We start from the raw sequence: 17,556 nt of genomic DNA, 5'->3' as shown, positions 1-17,556 counted from the left end.
TAGAGGAGCAACAAGAACAAAACCCTATGGAAAATCTGACATTTCAGCACCATTAGTCAATGCACCTAATAAATAAGCAGTTGTCTATATTGTGATGACAGGTGAATTCTCACTCTGCTTTCCTTCCCAGTCATACCACAGCACAGGTACACAAATAATGAAACGCAAGAGACACTGTGATACTGTTAGTTTGCTGGGATCAGAGCTACTTCTCAAATGTCTCTCTGCTTGCAACACCCCCCAATCTTGTTATCCAAGCAGGCTTTTAACTGTTAACTGACTGTGGGAGAAGTGCTTTAGTAGTTGCAGGGGTGCTATATAGAGATATAGACGTTTTATGAACTTTCATGTTGTTGCGAGAAAGGGTGTCTCTAAGACACCTCATAAAAAAGGCAGATTTGTAGCACTTTGCATTTTAGGATTTCAGAATCTCACGTAACAATTTTTGTTGCACAAAATGTAAAATTTTCACAAAATATGAAAATTGCACAGAATATTTTTTTATAAAGCACACTGCTTTTTTAAAATAAAGCATTGGTTTTGTGATATGCCTATGGATGCTCATGTTGTTTAACATATACATGAAGCCATTGGGAGAGATCATCCGGAGTTTTGGGGTGCGATGTCATCTGTACGCAGATGATGTCCAACTCTATCACTCTTTTCCATCTGCCACTAAGGAGGCTGTTCAGGTCATGAACCGGTACTTGGCCGCTGTCACGGACTGGATGAGGGAGAACAGATTGAAACTAAATCCAGACAAGACAGAGGTACTCCTGGTCAGTCGTAAGACCGAACAGGGTACGGGGTTACAGCCTGTGCTGGACGGGGTCACACTCCCCCTAAAAGTACAGGTACGCAGTCTGGGAGTTCTCCTGGATTCATCGCTGAGCCTGGAACCCCAGGTTTCAGCGGTGGTCAGGGGAGCATTCGCACAATTAAAACTTGTGCGCCAGCTGCGTCCGTACCTTGGGAGGGCTGACTTGGCCACGGTAGTACACGCTTTGGTTACATCCCGCTTAGATTACTGCAACGCTCTCTATGTGGGGTTGCCTCTGAAGACTGCCCGGAAGCTGCAGCAAGTACAACGCGCGGCAGCCAGATTACTAACGGGTGCGGGGTACAGGGAGCACACCACTCCGCTGTTACTCAAACTCCAATGGCTGCCGATTAGCTTCTGAGCACAATTCAAAGTGCTGGTGTTAACCTATAAAGCCCTAAACGACTCCGGCCCTGTTTACCTCTCCGAACGTATTCTCCCCTACGAACCATCATAATCTTTTTTTTATACTGGTTTTAAACCACTTCATTGGATGTGTTGCAATAGCAGATTCCCAGATTAGTTTAGTGTTTACACCTTATTTTATTTTTCTGGTTATTTAATATTTAATGTTTATTTTACTTAAGTGATATTTGTCTTGACTGTTCTAATGTAGCACAAATCCTATGTAAAATCATACTACGTATTTTTGACATTAATATTGAAATCTGAAATATATACCGAAAGTCTTTAAGATCGTCTAGAGGAGCCCTGCTCTCGGTCCCTCCGCCTGCACAAGCACGGCTGGTGGGGACGAGGGACAGGGCCTTCTCGATGGTGGCCCCTCGACTTTGGAACTCCCTGCCATTAGAGATCAGAACTGCCCCCTCCCTCATGACGTTCAGGAAACTAACAAAGACCTGGTTGTGGAACACGGCATTTGACAACTGATTTAATTCTTTGCCCACATGAAAGGAAGATGATGAATGGGATTGTGATGGTGTCGGACAATTTGGCTCTTTTAACTGGGATGATCATGTTTTAATGTGTATGGTGCTGATATTTTAATCGTGTAATGAAGTGGCATTGTGTTGTTATTATATATTTTTTGTATGTTAACACATGTTGTGAACCGGTCCGAATCCCTCTTTGAAGGTGAGAGGGTCGGTATATAAAACCTCGAAATAAATAAATAAATAAATAAATAAATATGCAGGTATGCAAAGGCAGCCTAAATGTCCCAGTATTCTCCCCCCAAAAAATCAGCAGCTGGGGAGAAGGACCAGAATCCCTTGACTGCTGTTCAGCAAGATGATATCTGATGCTTCCTTCCACAAGATTCCCAAAAAACCATAGACAGTTGTGTAATCAGCATGCATTGCCAAGCAAATAGTAACCAAAGTATTCTAGCATCATCCATTTGTAATCAAGTTACAAGCCACCTTGGTTTTCACTGTTGGAAGAAAGGTAGCACATAAATGCAAACACCCTCAACAATAATAGTATACAAGGGTTGAATGAAAATCAACAGATGGCAGTACTGGTATGCGGCAGGTACTGGCTTGATCAGTAGACTCTCCTCTACAGTTCAATTTGGTGGGAAGCCTTAGCATTGAATGGTTGTGTTGTTAAAGTGCGAAGTGTGGAACCCTGCACAGATGGTCGGTCAATGCGACTTAAGCAATGTGCAGTCATTGAATTCTTGACAGCAGAAGGTGTCACCCCAAAGGAGATTCATCAGAGAATGCAAGCTGTGGTGATTGAGTTGATGTGAGTACTGTGCATTTTTGGGCGAGTAAGTTTAACGATGTTGAGGTGGGAACATCTGATTTGTGTGACAAACAAAGAGTTGGACGTCCTTTGACAGCAACCACTGGGTTTCACAAGCAAAAGGTTGACAGATTGATTCAGGACGATTGTCGTATCACTCAGAGAGAAATTTCAAGCATAATCAGCAATTCACAAGAACGTGTGGGTCACCTTATTGCTTTGCTTGGCTTTTGGAAGATCTGTGCACAATGGGTACCCAGGACGAGAGAACTGTTGAACGCTGGTTGTAGAAACAGTGTCAACTTCTTTCGTGACAGCTTCAGAAAACTTGTTCATCGTTACAACATTATTTTGAGGTACAACATTCTGCAGTATTTCTCACATGACTTCTTTCCCTCTAACAGCCATGATTTCATTGGAGAGTTTACAACCAGCTATCGGGAACTGGCACGAGGGCAAAGTCAATTTAACGTCTACGAGGTGAGTGACTTTTTGAGGTGCCTCTCAACATCAACATAGCAGTCTAATTGATATTGGCAGGTGGCTGAGGGAACATTTGCGAATAAGGATTTCCAGATGCCTAGAAGCATTTGAGGTCACAATCCACTGGGCTGTTCTTAAATTCCTGTTGAAGTGAATGGGAATTTAGCCAATGGCTGTTTATCTCAATAAGGCTTTCACAGTCTTAACTTGTGTCCTCTCTTTTTAAAGCAATTGTTTTCCATCCTCACACCCAAACCATTTGTGGGGTTTCTTGCTTATTAGGCTAACAGGCAGGGATGTGGAGGGAGTTAATTATAACTATGTTTGCTTCTTTAAAAAAAATCAGAGGGAAATGTGGTACAGCACCAAAAAAGGAAAGTGAAGAATAGGCTTCAAAAATGCTGGTGACTTCTGATAAGTATAGTACAAATTGCCTATGTTACCTATACATCAGTGCCAAGATATTCTTTTAATATGGAATGCTAATGACTTTCAACCTTGTTATTATTAGACTAAGCTGTTCTGCCAAGCCCTTAGGGACCAATGCACTTAATCAAAGTTTGTGAACCATTCCTTGATCCTAGGTCTTATGTAATTCACAACTGGTATGGGGGCTACAACTTCAGAGACCAGGATTCAGTTCCCCGCCCAGCCATGGAAGCTCACTGACCAACCTTGGGCAAGTCACACACTCTCAGCCCCAGAAAGCCTTGGGATTGGGTCACCTTAGGTTTGCCACAATTTGAAACAAATTGAATGCACACAACAAAAAGAGAATCTGGCAGAATCTAAAAGTAACCCTATGAGTAATCAAGTCAACTGAGATGCCCATAGCCTATCCTGCCAGTCACAAAAAGCACAGGGACAATCTCTAAGGAAAAAGGGATACCATGTTGGAAGGATAATGAAGATTTATAAAGACATGATGAATAACTAGATTTCAAGGTAGTGAAAATCATGACAATTGGTTTCCAGCAGCTGATTCTGTATCCTAAATAGTATGAATATTGGTATTTGGTTAATAACTTCCATAAAGGAAATATCCAGGGAAAAATTAGCTATGTAAAATTGAGCTTCTTTCTCCCTTTCTATTGCACTCTGCCATGGAAACCAGAAAGGTAACCAGTTTTGCACATTCAAATCCAGTCTTCCTTTACACAAGCCCTACATGCTTCAGAAAATGGATGGATGAAACTGCCTTGCCACAGTAGGCTAAATTTCAGTACCCAAGGGGGGACGGGGATGACGAGATCATCCTATTAAGGGAATCAGTGGAATTTCTTCCCAATGAAATGGCTAACAAGTGGAAGAATTGCTTTTTGGACTCTTTTGCCCAGCGAACTAAATAAAATATGACAGCAGGGTTAGAACCGAAGGGGAAGGAGAGCTATGCCATCCTACACTCTTTCTGCACAAAAATGTTTCCATTTTGTGCTGTATGTGTGATTCTGTGTTCTTGTATCTTTCATTACAGTGTGTGTAACTGTGTATTACAAAACTGCCTTTCTGTATGATACAGAAGTGTCAACATAAGGGCGACAGTACAAGGCACATTCATCCTGCATATCAGATATTTACATTACAATTCATAACAGTAGCAAAATTACTGTTATGAAGTAGCAACAAAAATATGGTTGAGGGTCACCACAACATGAGGAACTTTATTTAGGAGTCACGTCATTAGAAAGGTTGAGAACCAGTGTCTTAAAGGAAATGGTTCATATATTGGTAAGAAGTTTCCACACAACTTTCTTCATTAGCTCCAAGGAAAGTTGGGTCTTTGAGATTGCATAGTGCCATTCAAACTGTACTTGTCAAAGCTTCATCTGTATTTTTCCCTTAAAGAAACTTATATAATACCTTATGTTATTACAGGAATGAGTATTGGGCCATTTATCAAGTTGTCAAGCATTCGGTACAATTGGTCTAGTGCATTCAGCAGAATAAACAATGAAAAGCAATTAGAGAAAGATTTGCTGGGTTTTTCTTTTGCTAAAATCACATCATCCTGGATGAAATTGTCTTACTTTGATTGAAAAGTAACATATAACAATATAATGCCGGCATTAATTTGTGTGTTATAGATGAAAAAGCGCATTCAATACAGTTAACATAACCATCAAAGAACCGTTTTCCCCAACATAGATCCTTCCAGATGTTTGGGATGACAACTCTTATTAGCTCCAAGGAGCATGGCCAGTGGTCAAGAATGATGCAATCTACAGAGCTATAATACTGTAGTGCAAGACTGCAATTTCATTGGTGCACTGTAACGCTGAAAGAGTGAGAGGGGAATGAAAATGCCCTATTGTTCTGTATTAAAAAGAATCCCACTTGAGAGCGGGAATAAAGTGTTATAGCTGGTAGGAGAACTTTCCAGAAAATTGTCCAGGAATGTCACGGTTTAAAAAAAAATCCAATCTAAAGGAGCCCTGCAGGTCCCAGAATACCTCGGTCAACATGCCAATGCTATAGCCACACTATACCTTTCTGTTATCAATATCTCTAATTGCTACTTAACTCTTTCTCTGTTTGGGATTATATACAGATGTAATCTGTTTCTAACACATTTCTTGATAATCCCAGGCAAGGAATTCTTTCTGTTTTCTGTTGATGCATAATTTGCCTATCTACCAATTATAACCTCATTTTTTTTCCTGGTTCACCACTCTCAGTCCAGAAAAACAATGTGTGTGAGCACATATGGCTAAAATATTTTCTTCAAAATGTGCTTATTTTATACTTATTTATATGGAAATGTCTTTGTTGCTGAGTCACTCGGTTTGGAGAAATTGTTTTGGATTTCTTCACACTTGCTTGCACTTTTATGATCCTAAATAATTTACCATCTTCTGCAATCTTAGCAACACTACTCTCTGATTCTAGACCATTTCTGAATAACTTAAACAGCATCACTTCCCATTCAGATCCTTCACAGAAGAAACGTATTGCTTACTTTCACTGCGAAAATACATTTCGTTTGATTCCCTTCCTCTGTTCTTTTTTTTAAAATATATCTTTATTAAGATTTTCTTATTACATATTAAAAACAGATAGAACAAATAGAGGAAAAAGAAAGAAAAGAGTAAGGAAGTAAAGAGGGAGGATTTAGGACGGATAGGGTGGGTCGGTGGGAGGGGGGAAGGGAATATGGGATGCAGGTTGAGGGGTTGCAAGGGAGGGGAAAACAAACATTGGGGTAGGAATGGAGTGTGAAAGTGTAAAGATTTAAAAGCGCAGGTGTGAAGATTTGGGGTGTCCCCTTCGTTCGGTCCGACTTCCTGGTGTTGTTGAAGAAGTTTCCTTTTCTTTCTTGTATGTCAAACTTCAGTTTCTGTTTATCACTATAATTATTTTTGGCAAGTATCTCTCTTTTTCTATCTATCCATTCCATCCAAAATAATCATTTATTGGAGTCCAGTCCGTTTCTTTTTCTGTAAAACCTTTACTTTTCTGTATTAAAAAGCTTAGTCTGTCCATATTTCTTATGTCCACCAGTTTGGTTTCCCATTCTTCTATATCCGGTATCTCCTTCTTCCTCCATTTTTTGGCGAAGCAAATTCTAGCCGCTGTCGTTGCTAGGGAAAGAAGTTTGTCCTTATCTTTGTTTAATTCCATTATCTCATCTGAGAGTCCCAGCAAAAAAATCTCTGGTTTCAGTGGTATGGTTATTTTCAGTATTTTCTGTAATTTTTGCTGTATGTTTTTCCAGTATGTTTTGGCTTTTCTACAATGCCACCACATGTATTAGTATGATCCCTCGACTTCTTCACATTTCCTCTGTTCTTTAATTGGCTATGTGTTCATGTGCTTTCAAGTTGTCTGTCAGCTTATGGCAACCTCATGGATCTCTTTGAGTTTTCTTAACCAGGGAATATTCAGAGGCAGTATATTCCTCTGGAATGTAGCCTACAATTTCTGGTATTCATTGGCACACTCCCATTTCAGTACTTTCTTTTTATCATGTTAGAAGTGAATTGGACTGGTGTGAGAAGATTGGCAGTCTGCAAGGACGTTGCCCAGGGGATGTCTGGATGTGTTACCATTCTGTGGGAGGCTTCTCTCATGTCCATACATGGGGAGTTGGGGCTGACAGACAGGAGCTCACTCCCTCTTGTGGATTCTAACTGCTGACCATTAGGTCAGCAGTACAGCCATTGCACCAACACAGCTCCCATTTCAGTATTAACCAGGATTTAACTTACTTAGATTCCAAGATCTGATAGGATTTCAGGTATTTTTTAATAATAATAATCATCATCATCATCATCATCATGATTTTGTCAATGTTTACGATCTGTCAACTGCAAAAGGCCACCTTACTTCGGTCTGCACGCATCATTCGAAAATATATTACACAGTCCTAGGCACTTGGGACATGTTGGACTTGTGATTTTGTGATACAAAATCCGGCATATATATCTCATTTGCTGTGACATACTGTGTTTTTGTGTCAGTATAATAATAATTTTTATTTCTTACACTCCTCTCCTTGTGACTCAAGGTGGGTCACAACATAGCTAAAACACATAAAAATCATAAACATTATATAAAATACATATCATAAAACATATTCCTACAAATACATATATTAAAATACACAGAACAAAGCTTAAAATATAGTGAACACAAGATGTGAGTTTAAAATTCATTATGAGAACTGGCACGGTCTCCATACAAAAATCCTCCCATTTATGCCCTAAATGTTGGATTTACTCAAAACCCTTTGGCAGTGGGCTTTTAATCAATGTTTTTTGGAAATTAGTATATTGAATCAAATCATGGATTTCCTGTCTGCTTGTTTTCTGACACTTTCAAGATCGCCAAAACATTAGTGTCACAGTTGAAACTTAAGGAGAGGTTTAAAAGTTGGGGTTTTTTTTTGGGGGGGGGGTTGCCGTTTCCAGATTCCCTTGGGCAGCGGCTTGTCTTTAAAAAGCTCTTGTATTTTCATTTTCTGATCCTAAGCAATGGCAGAATAGGAAGTAGAAACTAGAAGCCACTAGTCAGATTAGATAGATATTTTTTGCTGTTCAGTTGCCATTTCAAACTACATAATTAATTATAGTACTATAATTGCACTTCAACTGCTTTGGCACCCTCTAATGAAATCTGGGACTTGTAGTTTGGAGAGGCACTGGACTCCTAAACTGCAAATCCCAGGACTCCACAAGATGGATCTATGGCAGTTAAAGTGGAATGTAGCATGATTATTGAGTAGTGTGAAAGGTCCCTGGAAAAAGTAAAACCTAATATGGAATTATTTAGACAAAACTTCTGTAACTTGCTAAAAAAATCATCTTGATATTGTATAAGAAATAATTAGTTTCTGTCTACATCAGTTTGGTAACTAATGGTAGATAGGGACTGAGAAAAACTAGAAAATAACAAAACTACTAGATAAATCGGCACTTTCTTTATAGATCATTTGTGTTTCTTTATCTCGTCTGATGATACACTGCTGTTCTTATTTTTCCAGTATGTGGCACAAACAAGTTTCTATAAAAATGTTGCACCGAGTTCTTCCTTCAATCAGGCAATGAGCAGCTCGTAATTTTCTGCTAGTTCTTTCCCCCTTTAACTACAGGGCATTCTTTTTTCCAGATTGCATTGGATATTAGTGAGAGTGAGCATGAATTGTATTTTATACTCTCAATCCAAGCCAAGTGTCTGAACTCCTGAGCAGATGGCATAGCCTGTGTGTGGAACAAAAATACAAATTGCTGCAGCAGTGTCAACACACACACACACACCACTGTGCCCCAATGCCTGTGTTTTCTTCTGTTACCTAACATTTTTGAGCTCCGCATGTGTTAGATGCAGCAGCTTCGCTTTAATATTATCCAATGTGACAGTTCTAGGCCGGTTTCTAAAACGACTGACCTGAGTTAGACACAATCAGATCCCAGCAGCTCCATTCTTAGAGCTTTGCTTTTCTTTTTGACAAGGAAAAAATGGGAGGATGTGCAGGAAGGAGGGAAACAGGTTTGTTGTGTGTAGGGATGTCTCCCCCTGTAATCATGACAGCCTGGATTTGTTCTGGGTTAATTTGCAAGACTTTAGCAGAACACAGCCCACAAAGGAGGGGTGAGCAGGAAATCCAGTTTCCACACACCATGGTAAAAGTTATATCACTGACTATGAAAGGGATTCTTATCAATTTACCATAATGAGAAGAGGAAACAAGGTTTTAGAGAGGCTCACAAAAGAGAACTGAAGCAAAACAGAATCATTCCTTCTATTTCATGTCCTACTGGGATGGTGAACCTTTTCTTGCTGTGTGCTGAATTAAAATCCAAAAAGGGTGGAAGGAAGAACATATTCCAGGAGTCTTTAAGTCACTTGCCTACTTACGGCAACCTCATGAAATTGTAGGTAAAGGGAGGCTGAGCAGGTGCCATGGGCTTAACTCCTGCCATGTTTACCTAAGGCATATCATGTATGTATTTCTGCTAATTTTTCATGTGTGTACTTTCTTATATATTTGCCTTTCCAGCAATGTATATGGATGGATGCTGCCACGCTTTGAACATTCTGATGTTGCTTGCTGTGATAGGAACCTGTGAGGAAAGCTTTAGTTAGCTATGAATTTTATGTAGGGACAGATCTACACTGACTCACTATTCCAGGGCCAGTCCAGCATGGTGTATTCTGGATTAGCCCCAGGATGTTTCTTACAAGCACCACCAATATCACCCATGCTACTACAGAGTTGGGAGGAAGTCCTGATCACCCAGCCACCCCAATCCTGATTTGGCATTGCTTGGTGACCACCTCTTCCTTCTCTTCCCCAATCATCCTGTTGCCCCAGCCAATGCGACTGCAGAGAGAAACCAAGTGGTAGAACATATATCATGGCCAGAGACCATAACAACATAGAGAATGGAAGGGAATAGCTAGTGCAATCCCATTTCCCAAGGCCACCCGAGCCCGGGAAAAACAGGATGGCAGTGAAATCTTGGAACTGACTAAACTATTCATGTGGGTCCAAACCTGGGAGATGCTCTGGGTTCTGGTCCAGAATTGAGAATATTCCTCAACTTTGGTTACTGTGGGTCAAGGCTGCATTAAAGTGGCCTTGCTTTGCATTAGTCTAGATCAGCTCCATTCACTGTTTGACAAAACCGGAGCTGATCTGGGACCCTTTTGCAATAAGTGGTCACTGTAGATGTCTCCTAAGCCTGACAGATTTATTATGCAGCTACAAGAGGTTAGTCCATTGCCAGTATATTCTGGAACATTGTATAGTAGTATATTCTCAAGGCCATTTCCATGGGAGAGCAAGGGGAAGGATAGGCTAAAAAAAAGTTATGACCACAAGTGAGATTTGAGATTTGGTCCTCACAACCTTTGAGGATGCCCGCCATAGTTGCGGGCAAAACGTCAGGAGATAATGCTTCTGGAACATGGCCATACAGCCCAAAAAACTTACAGCAACCCAGGGATTTGTATGTTTTTAAGAAGGGCAAAGGAACCATCTCCCCAAAAAATGAAACTCAAAATCACATTTTCACAGAAGCAAAATACATTAAACTGAAAACATCTAAGACAAAAAATAAAATCCACTTCAAAGTGCACATTCAGCCCCTCGAGAAACAATCATACGTCCCAGTGTTTAGTCATGACTCCTGAGTGGGAGGCTCAGAAGCAAAGAAAGCTACAGCTGTAAATGGAACACTCGGATGCTACAGCAACACGTCTGGAAATTGACAAACACCCAAAAGCTCCAGGAAGCAATAAGAAGCCCTGGAAAGAATGTGAGTCCTCTGGAAAGTAACAAGAGGCCAGGAAATGTAGAAGACTTATAGTAGGGGTACGAAACTTGCAGCCTTCTAGAAATTGTTGGACAACAACTCCCATCAATTTTAGACATCATGTATAAATGGTTGTTGCAATGCAGATTGCCCGTCCAAATTTACAAGATGACTGGAAGAAGTTGGAACATAAAAGACTGCATCCTAACCACAACTAGTAAATTTTACAATAATAGTTAAGGCGATCAAAAGCAAGAAAGGGTAATAAGGAACAGTGAGCATGTCCAACAGGAAGACTGTCATGAACCAGGAGCTGAATTAGACCCATGAACTTGTTCCCTGCCATATGTGTTTTTCGATCAGAGAAAACACATATCGATAACATAATTCCATGGGCCCTTGGTATCCACTGTGGTTTCGTTCCAAGACCTCCATCAATGCCAAAACCCATTGGATGCTCAATTCCCATTATATACAATAGCATAGTAAAAAGATGACCCTTATGTAAAAGGGCTAAATCAAGGTTTACTTTATGGATTTCTTAAAAATTCAAACGGGATAGTTGAATCCATGGATGCAAAATCCACAACTACTACAGAGGGCTCACTATTGAAAGGTAAATGTTTCCCCTTGACTTTAAATCTAGTTGTGTCCAACTCTGAGGGGTGGTGCTCATCTCCATTTCTAAGCTGAAGAGCTTTTTATTCTTTTTAAAAAACAAAGTACAATCAAGTACTCAATTCTTCCTAATCTTCAGTTTGGATTGCTACAAAAATAAAACAGCTTGTATGACTGATTGCGCACCAAGTACTAAGTATAATTTCTGCTATTTTTTCATACTGCTTTGCTTCAAAATGCAAATCAATACCAGATGCCTCCAAGGTCATGTAGCCAACATGATTGCATGGAGCACCGTTACCTTCCCGCTGAAGATGTACCTATTGATCTACTCACATTATGTTTTCAAAATGCTAGGTTGGCATAAGCTGGGGCTAAGAACGGGATGTCACCCCACTATCCAGATTTGAACCACCGACCTTTCAGTCAGCAAGTTCAGCAGCTCAGCAGTTTAACCCGCTGCGCACCGGGGGCTGACTATACTTCAAAATTAATCCTTGTTCCCATTAGCCAGTATGTAAGAGAAAGAGCTAGCTTATTTCTGCTTGTGCCTTAGAGGTAGCCTCATTAATACCAATATAGCTCAAATAACACATTGTGGTGAGTATGATTCAGATCTGAAGGGACAAGTTGGGAAACCATCATGCACAGGAATGCGGAGAGGAGACCTCCAAGTGAAATCAAGGATAGTTTATTGGCTCAGCATGCTTTAAGTTTTCTGCTGGTAAGAAACCCAGCTTCACAGAGGTTAGAAACCTCATAGCACCTCACCCCACTCACAATCTTTCTTTCCCTCTGTTCTTTCTCTAATAGAACTCACTTAACTATATTAGCATTAAAAAGCTATAAAGGAATCCTACAGCACCTTTGTGTGATGAAGTGTGAATTGTAACCTACAGTTATGTATAATTATAGATAGGTGTTTAAAAAGGGTAAGTATTTGAAATAACATAACTAGGGGGATGGTAGCCAGCTCGGCTCACTCAGAGCTTGGTTGCCATGGAAAAAGGGGCGGAGCCAACTGCCACTTGGCAGGGCAGGCATTTTAAAACGGTCAGTCTGTAGTCTGAGAACTGCAGGAAAGGCTGGTTCTACAGTGTTGAGAACCAGGAAGATTTAGGCTTTTAGCCTGTGTGGTTTAGATAGGTCAAGTTGACTTATTTAGATTAGTAGTTAGTGTATGAGCAAAAAGGGGGAGAGAATCCCAGTAAGCATCTTTACTGCAACAGAAATAACATAGGGAAGGAATAAGCTGGTACCTGAAGTGAACTGTTAAGGAAAGAAACTCAGTTTGAAGAAAAATAAAGTTAAAACCTGTTTAGTGGAAGGAACAGTCCTCTCAAGAGTTGCTTTTTGAAATGTTATAAATGTAACCTCTAAAGAAATGTGCCTCTAGTAGTTAAGAAACATCGAAACCATTAAGCTTCTTCTATACTTCATTACATTTCTTACAGTTTCTCTTAAAGCCAAGTCTCTGTTACGAATACTTTCAAGTCAAGCCGCGCTGCACATTAAAGAAAGCCCAACAAAATATTACAAGCTATTAACTGTGTTATCAATTTTATAAATCCATTACAAATAATAGGAGACCCTAATAACTCAGTGATGGCCCTACTGCTTCTGGTGTCGTCTTTACAAAGTGGTGGCATCGTTACAAATTGGTGACATCTTTACACTTTGATTCTAAGTGAGGTAAATAAATTTCTAGCACAAGTTAGATGCATCTGATAAAGAAGACTGGAGTTTATGGAAACCTATGCTAGACATTTCTTTTTCTCTGTCTCAAAGCTGCTGTAGGATTTCTTTATAGCTTTTTAGATCTAAGCTATGTAAGTGAGGTAGAATTTGCAAGGTCAAGGCTCTATAGCAGGGGTCCTCAAACTTTTTAAACCGGGGGCCAGTTCACTGTCCCTCAGACCGTTGGAGGGCCGAACTATAGTTTTTTTTTAAAAAAAACTTAATTAAAAAATCCTATGCACATTGCACATATCTTATTTTGCTGTGTGGAAGGGTCCTTAGAGGGGGTTCTTTCTAGCCCTCTTTAGGCAGTAATTCCAGGAGCAGAGAATGGGAAATCTTCCTATTTCTAGTCTGAACAAAATCTGACTACCAGTATTTAAAAAACTCTAAAATTATAACTGTAAATAAAGAACAACACTCAAACACAGGGGAACTCCAGACAAGAAACAATCAGGGCCAGCTAATCACCTCTCAACAAAGGATTCTCCCTAAAAACTGTCAGGCCATGATATGGTAATCAAGGTGGCCAATTGAAACATTAATACCTAACTCCAACAGACAAGAGTTCTTTCTCCCACCCTAGATCTTCCACAATTTTCCTAGTTAAAGGTTTTTCCACTGACACGAAGTCCAGTCGTGTCTGACTCTGGAGTGTGGTGCTCATCTGCATTTCTAAGTCGAAGAGCCGGCATTGTCCGTAGACACCTCCAAGGTCATGTGGCCGGCATGACTGCATGGTGCAGCCTCCCTTGTCTGGCTCACGCTGCCCATCGGGCCTGATGGATAGCGTGAGTCTGCCAAGGGAGGAGCAGCCCTGCGTGGCCTACTTGCGAGTAAAGCACCTCACGAGGTGCTTTACGTGCGAGTAGACCACACGGAGCAGCTGCACTTGGCTGGCTCACGGTGCCCATCAGGCCTGACGGATAGCGTGAGCCTGCCAAGGGAGGAGCAGCCCCGTGCGGCCTACTTGCAAGTGAAGCACCTCGCGAGGTGCTTTACGCATGAGTAGACCACACGGAGCAGCTGCCCTTGGGTGGCTCACGCTGCCCATCGGCCTGATGGATAACGTGAGCCTGCCAAGGGAGGAGCAGCCCCGCGTGGCCTACTTGCGAGTAAAGCACCTCGCAAGCTGCTTTGTGCATGAGTAGGCCACACGGAGCAGCTGCCCTTGGCTGACTCACGCTGCCCATCAGGCCTGATGGATAGCGTGAGCCATCCAAGGGAGGGGCACTGTGTGGGGGGGCGCTACTCCTCTGCGGGCCAGATAAGTTCCCTTGGTGGGCCGGAAGTGGCCCGCGGGCCGTAGTTTGGGGACCCCTGCTCTATAGCTTGAAACAGAGAGTGCACCTGTTGTGTAGAATTAATATAGTTTGACAACACTTAACTGCCATGACTCAATGCTATGGAATCCTGGAAGTTATCGTTTTACAGTGTCTTTAGCTTTCTCTGCCAAAAAGTGCCAGTGATTCACTAAACTACCAATCCAAGGATGCCATAGCATTGAAACATGGCAGTTAAAGTTATGTCAAACGGCATGAATTCTACAATGTTGATGTATCCCCAGTCGGTTTTAATGTTTGGTGATTTGAGCCCTAGTCTCCTGAGTTGTAGTGCAGTGTTCACCTCTCCACAAAAGTCAACATTGATACTGAAATACAACACCTCCTGATCTCTGTGAGTGCAGCATTTTTCCAAATGAAGCAGAGAGTTTGAGGACCAGGACATCCATAGGGAGACCGAGGTGTTTGTTTAAGCTATTGTCCTCCCAACCCTGTTATACAGCTGCAAAATGTGGACTGTCTACAAACATCACACTCAACTCCTGGAACAATTCCATCAGCATTGCCTTTGAAAAATCCTGAAAATTATTTGGGAAGGAAGGCAGACAAATAGCAGTTTGCTGGAAGAAGCAAAGACCACCAGCATTGAAACGATGCTCCTACGCTGTCAACTCCGCTGGACTGGCTACATTGTCTGAATGCCCAATCATCATCTCCCAAAGCAGTTACTATACCCCTAACTCAAGAATGGAAAGTGGAATGTTGGTGGACAGGAAAAGAGATTTAAAGATGGGCTTAAAGCCAACCTTAAAAACTGTGGCATGGACACCAAAAACAGGGGAGCCCTGTCCCTTGAGCACTCTAACTGGAGATCAGCTGTGACCAGCAGTGCTGCAGAATTCAAAGAGGCACAAATGGAGAGCAGAAGGGAGAAATGTGTCAAGAGGAATGTACATCAAAACAACCCTGACCAAGCATGCCTTCCACCTGGAAAATGATGCCCTCACTGAGGAAGAACATAGGGATCAAGAATAGGGCTCCACAGTCACCTACGTATCCACCGCCAAGGCACTGCACTTGGAAGGCCATCATGCTCAGAAAATGAGGATTGCCTAAGTAAGTAAGTACAGTGTTCAAACCACAACATCACCCTGAACCTCCTCCTTTCGTTACCTGGAATCAAGCACCATAGACAGTGAAGATGGGACCAGATATAGAGAATGTTGTTGTTTATTCATTCAGTTGCTTCCAACTCTTTGTGACCTCATGAACCAGCCCATGCCAGAGCTCCCTGTTGGCCATCACCACCCCCAGCTCCTTCAAAGTCAAGCCAGTCACTTCAAGGATACCATCCATCCACTTTGCCCTTGGTCGGCCCCTCTTCCTTCCTTCCATTTTCCCCACTATTTACTGAGAATAGACACTGAGAAAGGTGTTTTGCACCTCACTTTTATGTATGTATATATTTAATATTTCACCTTCCCCTTGACATGGAACCCCAAGGTAGCTTACAACAAATTAAAGCAAGATATCAGCTCAAGACATTTTGCTGCCTGATGCAAAGGATGAGTTGGGAACCCCAACTCATCCTTTGCATGAGAACCAAATCACATGTTTGCACTGATGGTGGGAATAGCATTCTCTTACGACACCAAGACAGATGTACAGCTCCCATATCTTTCTTCTTTGCAATGAGACCTCTAAATAACAGTGAAAAACAGCTAGTAGGCAGCCACTATTGCCCCCTCCCTGGGCATCTGCCACTTGAAAGGGTTACTTCACTTGGCCTAATGTTAGTGCTGGTCCTGTTAGACCAGTGTTTCTCAACCTGGGGGTCGGGACCCCGGGGGGGGGGGGTCGCGAGGGGTTGCCAGAGGGGTCACCAAAGACCATTAGAAAACACAGTATTTTCTGCTGGTCATGGGGGTTCTGTGTGGGAAGTTCGGCCTAATTCTATCATTGGTGGGCTTCAGAATGCTCTTTGGTTGTAGGTGAACTACAAATCCCAGCAACTACAGCTCCCAAATGTCAAGGTCTATTTCCCCTAAATTCCACCACTGTTCACATTTGGGCATATTGAATATTCGTGCCAAGTTTGATCCAGATCCATCATTGTTTGAGTCCACAGTGCTCTCTGGATGTAGGCGAACTACAACTCAAAACCTCAAGGTCAATGCCCACCAAACCCTTCCAGTATTTTCCGCTGGTCATAGGAGTTCTGTGTGCCAAGTTTGGTCCAATTCCATCGTTGGTAGAGTTCAGAATGCTCTTTGAATGTAGGTGAACTATAAGTCCCAGCAACTACAACTCCCAAATGATAAAATCAATCCTCCCATCCCAACCCCACCAGTATTTAAATTTGGGCATATTGGGTATTTGTGCCAAATTTGGTCCAGTGAATGAGAATACATCCTGCATATCAGATATTTACATAACGATTCATAACAGTGGCAAAGTGTTAGACCATCTCCTGCCCTCAGAGAAAAGAATGCAGAGCCAGGGATTTGGCGTCTAACAGTCATCCTTTTTTAAATCACAAATGCATTTCAATCACACGTCCAAGAGACTTGGAACATAATCTGTTTTCCTATTGTATTTTGTTGCCTTTCACTCTTCCAAAATAGCAAATATGCAAACAATAATTTTCCTATCATTGCGTATGTACTTCATGCTAACTACAAATAATCATGTCTACTGAATGCAGCATCCCAAAATAGTTTGTTTAGAACTTGGTAGCTGTGATCGGACTTAATATAGAAATGTTGTTTCCCTTTTTTGATGACACACCAGGACAGAAGATTATCATTGTACGTCAGATCTATTTTATAAAATATTATTTGTACACATGCTGTGGTAGTTTACAGTGTAATAATATATAAAGTATTTGCTTTGAATTTTCAATAGTTTCTTACTACAAAAAATTATTTCCTATTTGATGTTTGAATTTGCATCTGTTATAACTCAGGGAATGTCTCAGATCTGGAACAGAAAGTCAAATCCACATAATTTGGAGTAACGGTCTGGTACCAGAGCATCCTATAGTATTACGAGCCTAATGCAGTCCTGTATAAGCACCATGTAGGTTGCATGCATATATGTCAAATTTTAAAAATAATTTATTGTATTGTTGTTAAAATATGAATATTTCAGT

The 17,556-nt window shown here is 41.3% G+C and overlaps 1 protein-coding gene across 2 annotated transcripts in view; it reads left to right on the top strand.

Annotated features, from left to right (window-relative positions):
- Positions 1 to 17,556, top strand: part of CPNE5 (copine 5) — a 199,873-nt gene that overhangs the window by 152,070 nt on the left and 30,247 nt on the right. Inside the window, exon 12 of one of the 2 annotated variants that reach the window (XM_067467959.1) lies at positions 2,935 to 3,014. In XM_067467959.1, coding sequence (XP_067324060.1) covers positions 2,935 to 3,014 — 80 coding nt within the window. The remainder of the gene's footprint in view (positions 1 to 2,934; positions 3,015 to 17,556) is intronic. The other variant, XM_060773230.2, reaches the window with a different exon arrangement.

This window comes from Anolis sagrei, chromosome 4 (genome assembly GCF_037176765.1).
Source record: "Anolis sagrei isolate rAnoSag1 chromosome 4, rAnoSag1.mat, whole genome shotgun sequence".
Taxonomy (NCBI): Eukaryota; Metazoa; Chordata; class Lepidosauria; order Squamata; family Dactyloidae; genus Anolis; species Anolis sagrei.
This window is presented reverse-complemented; position numbering and strand designations above follow the sequence as displayed.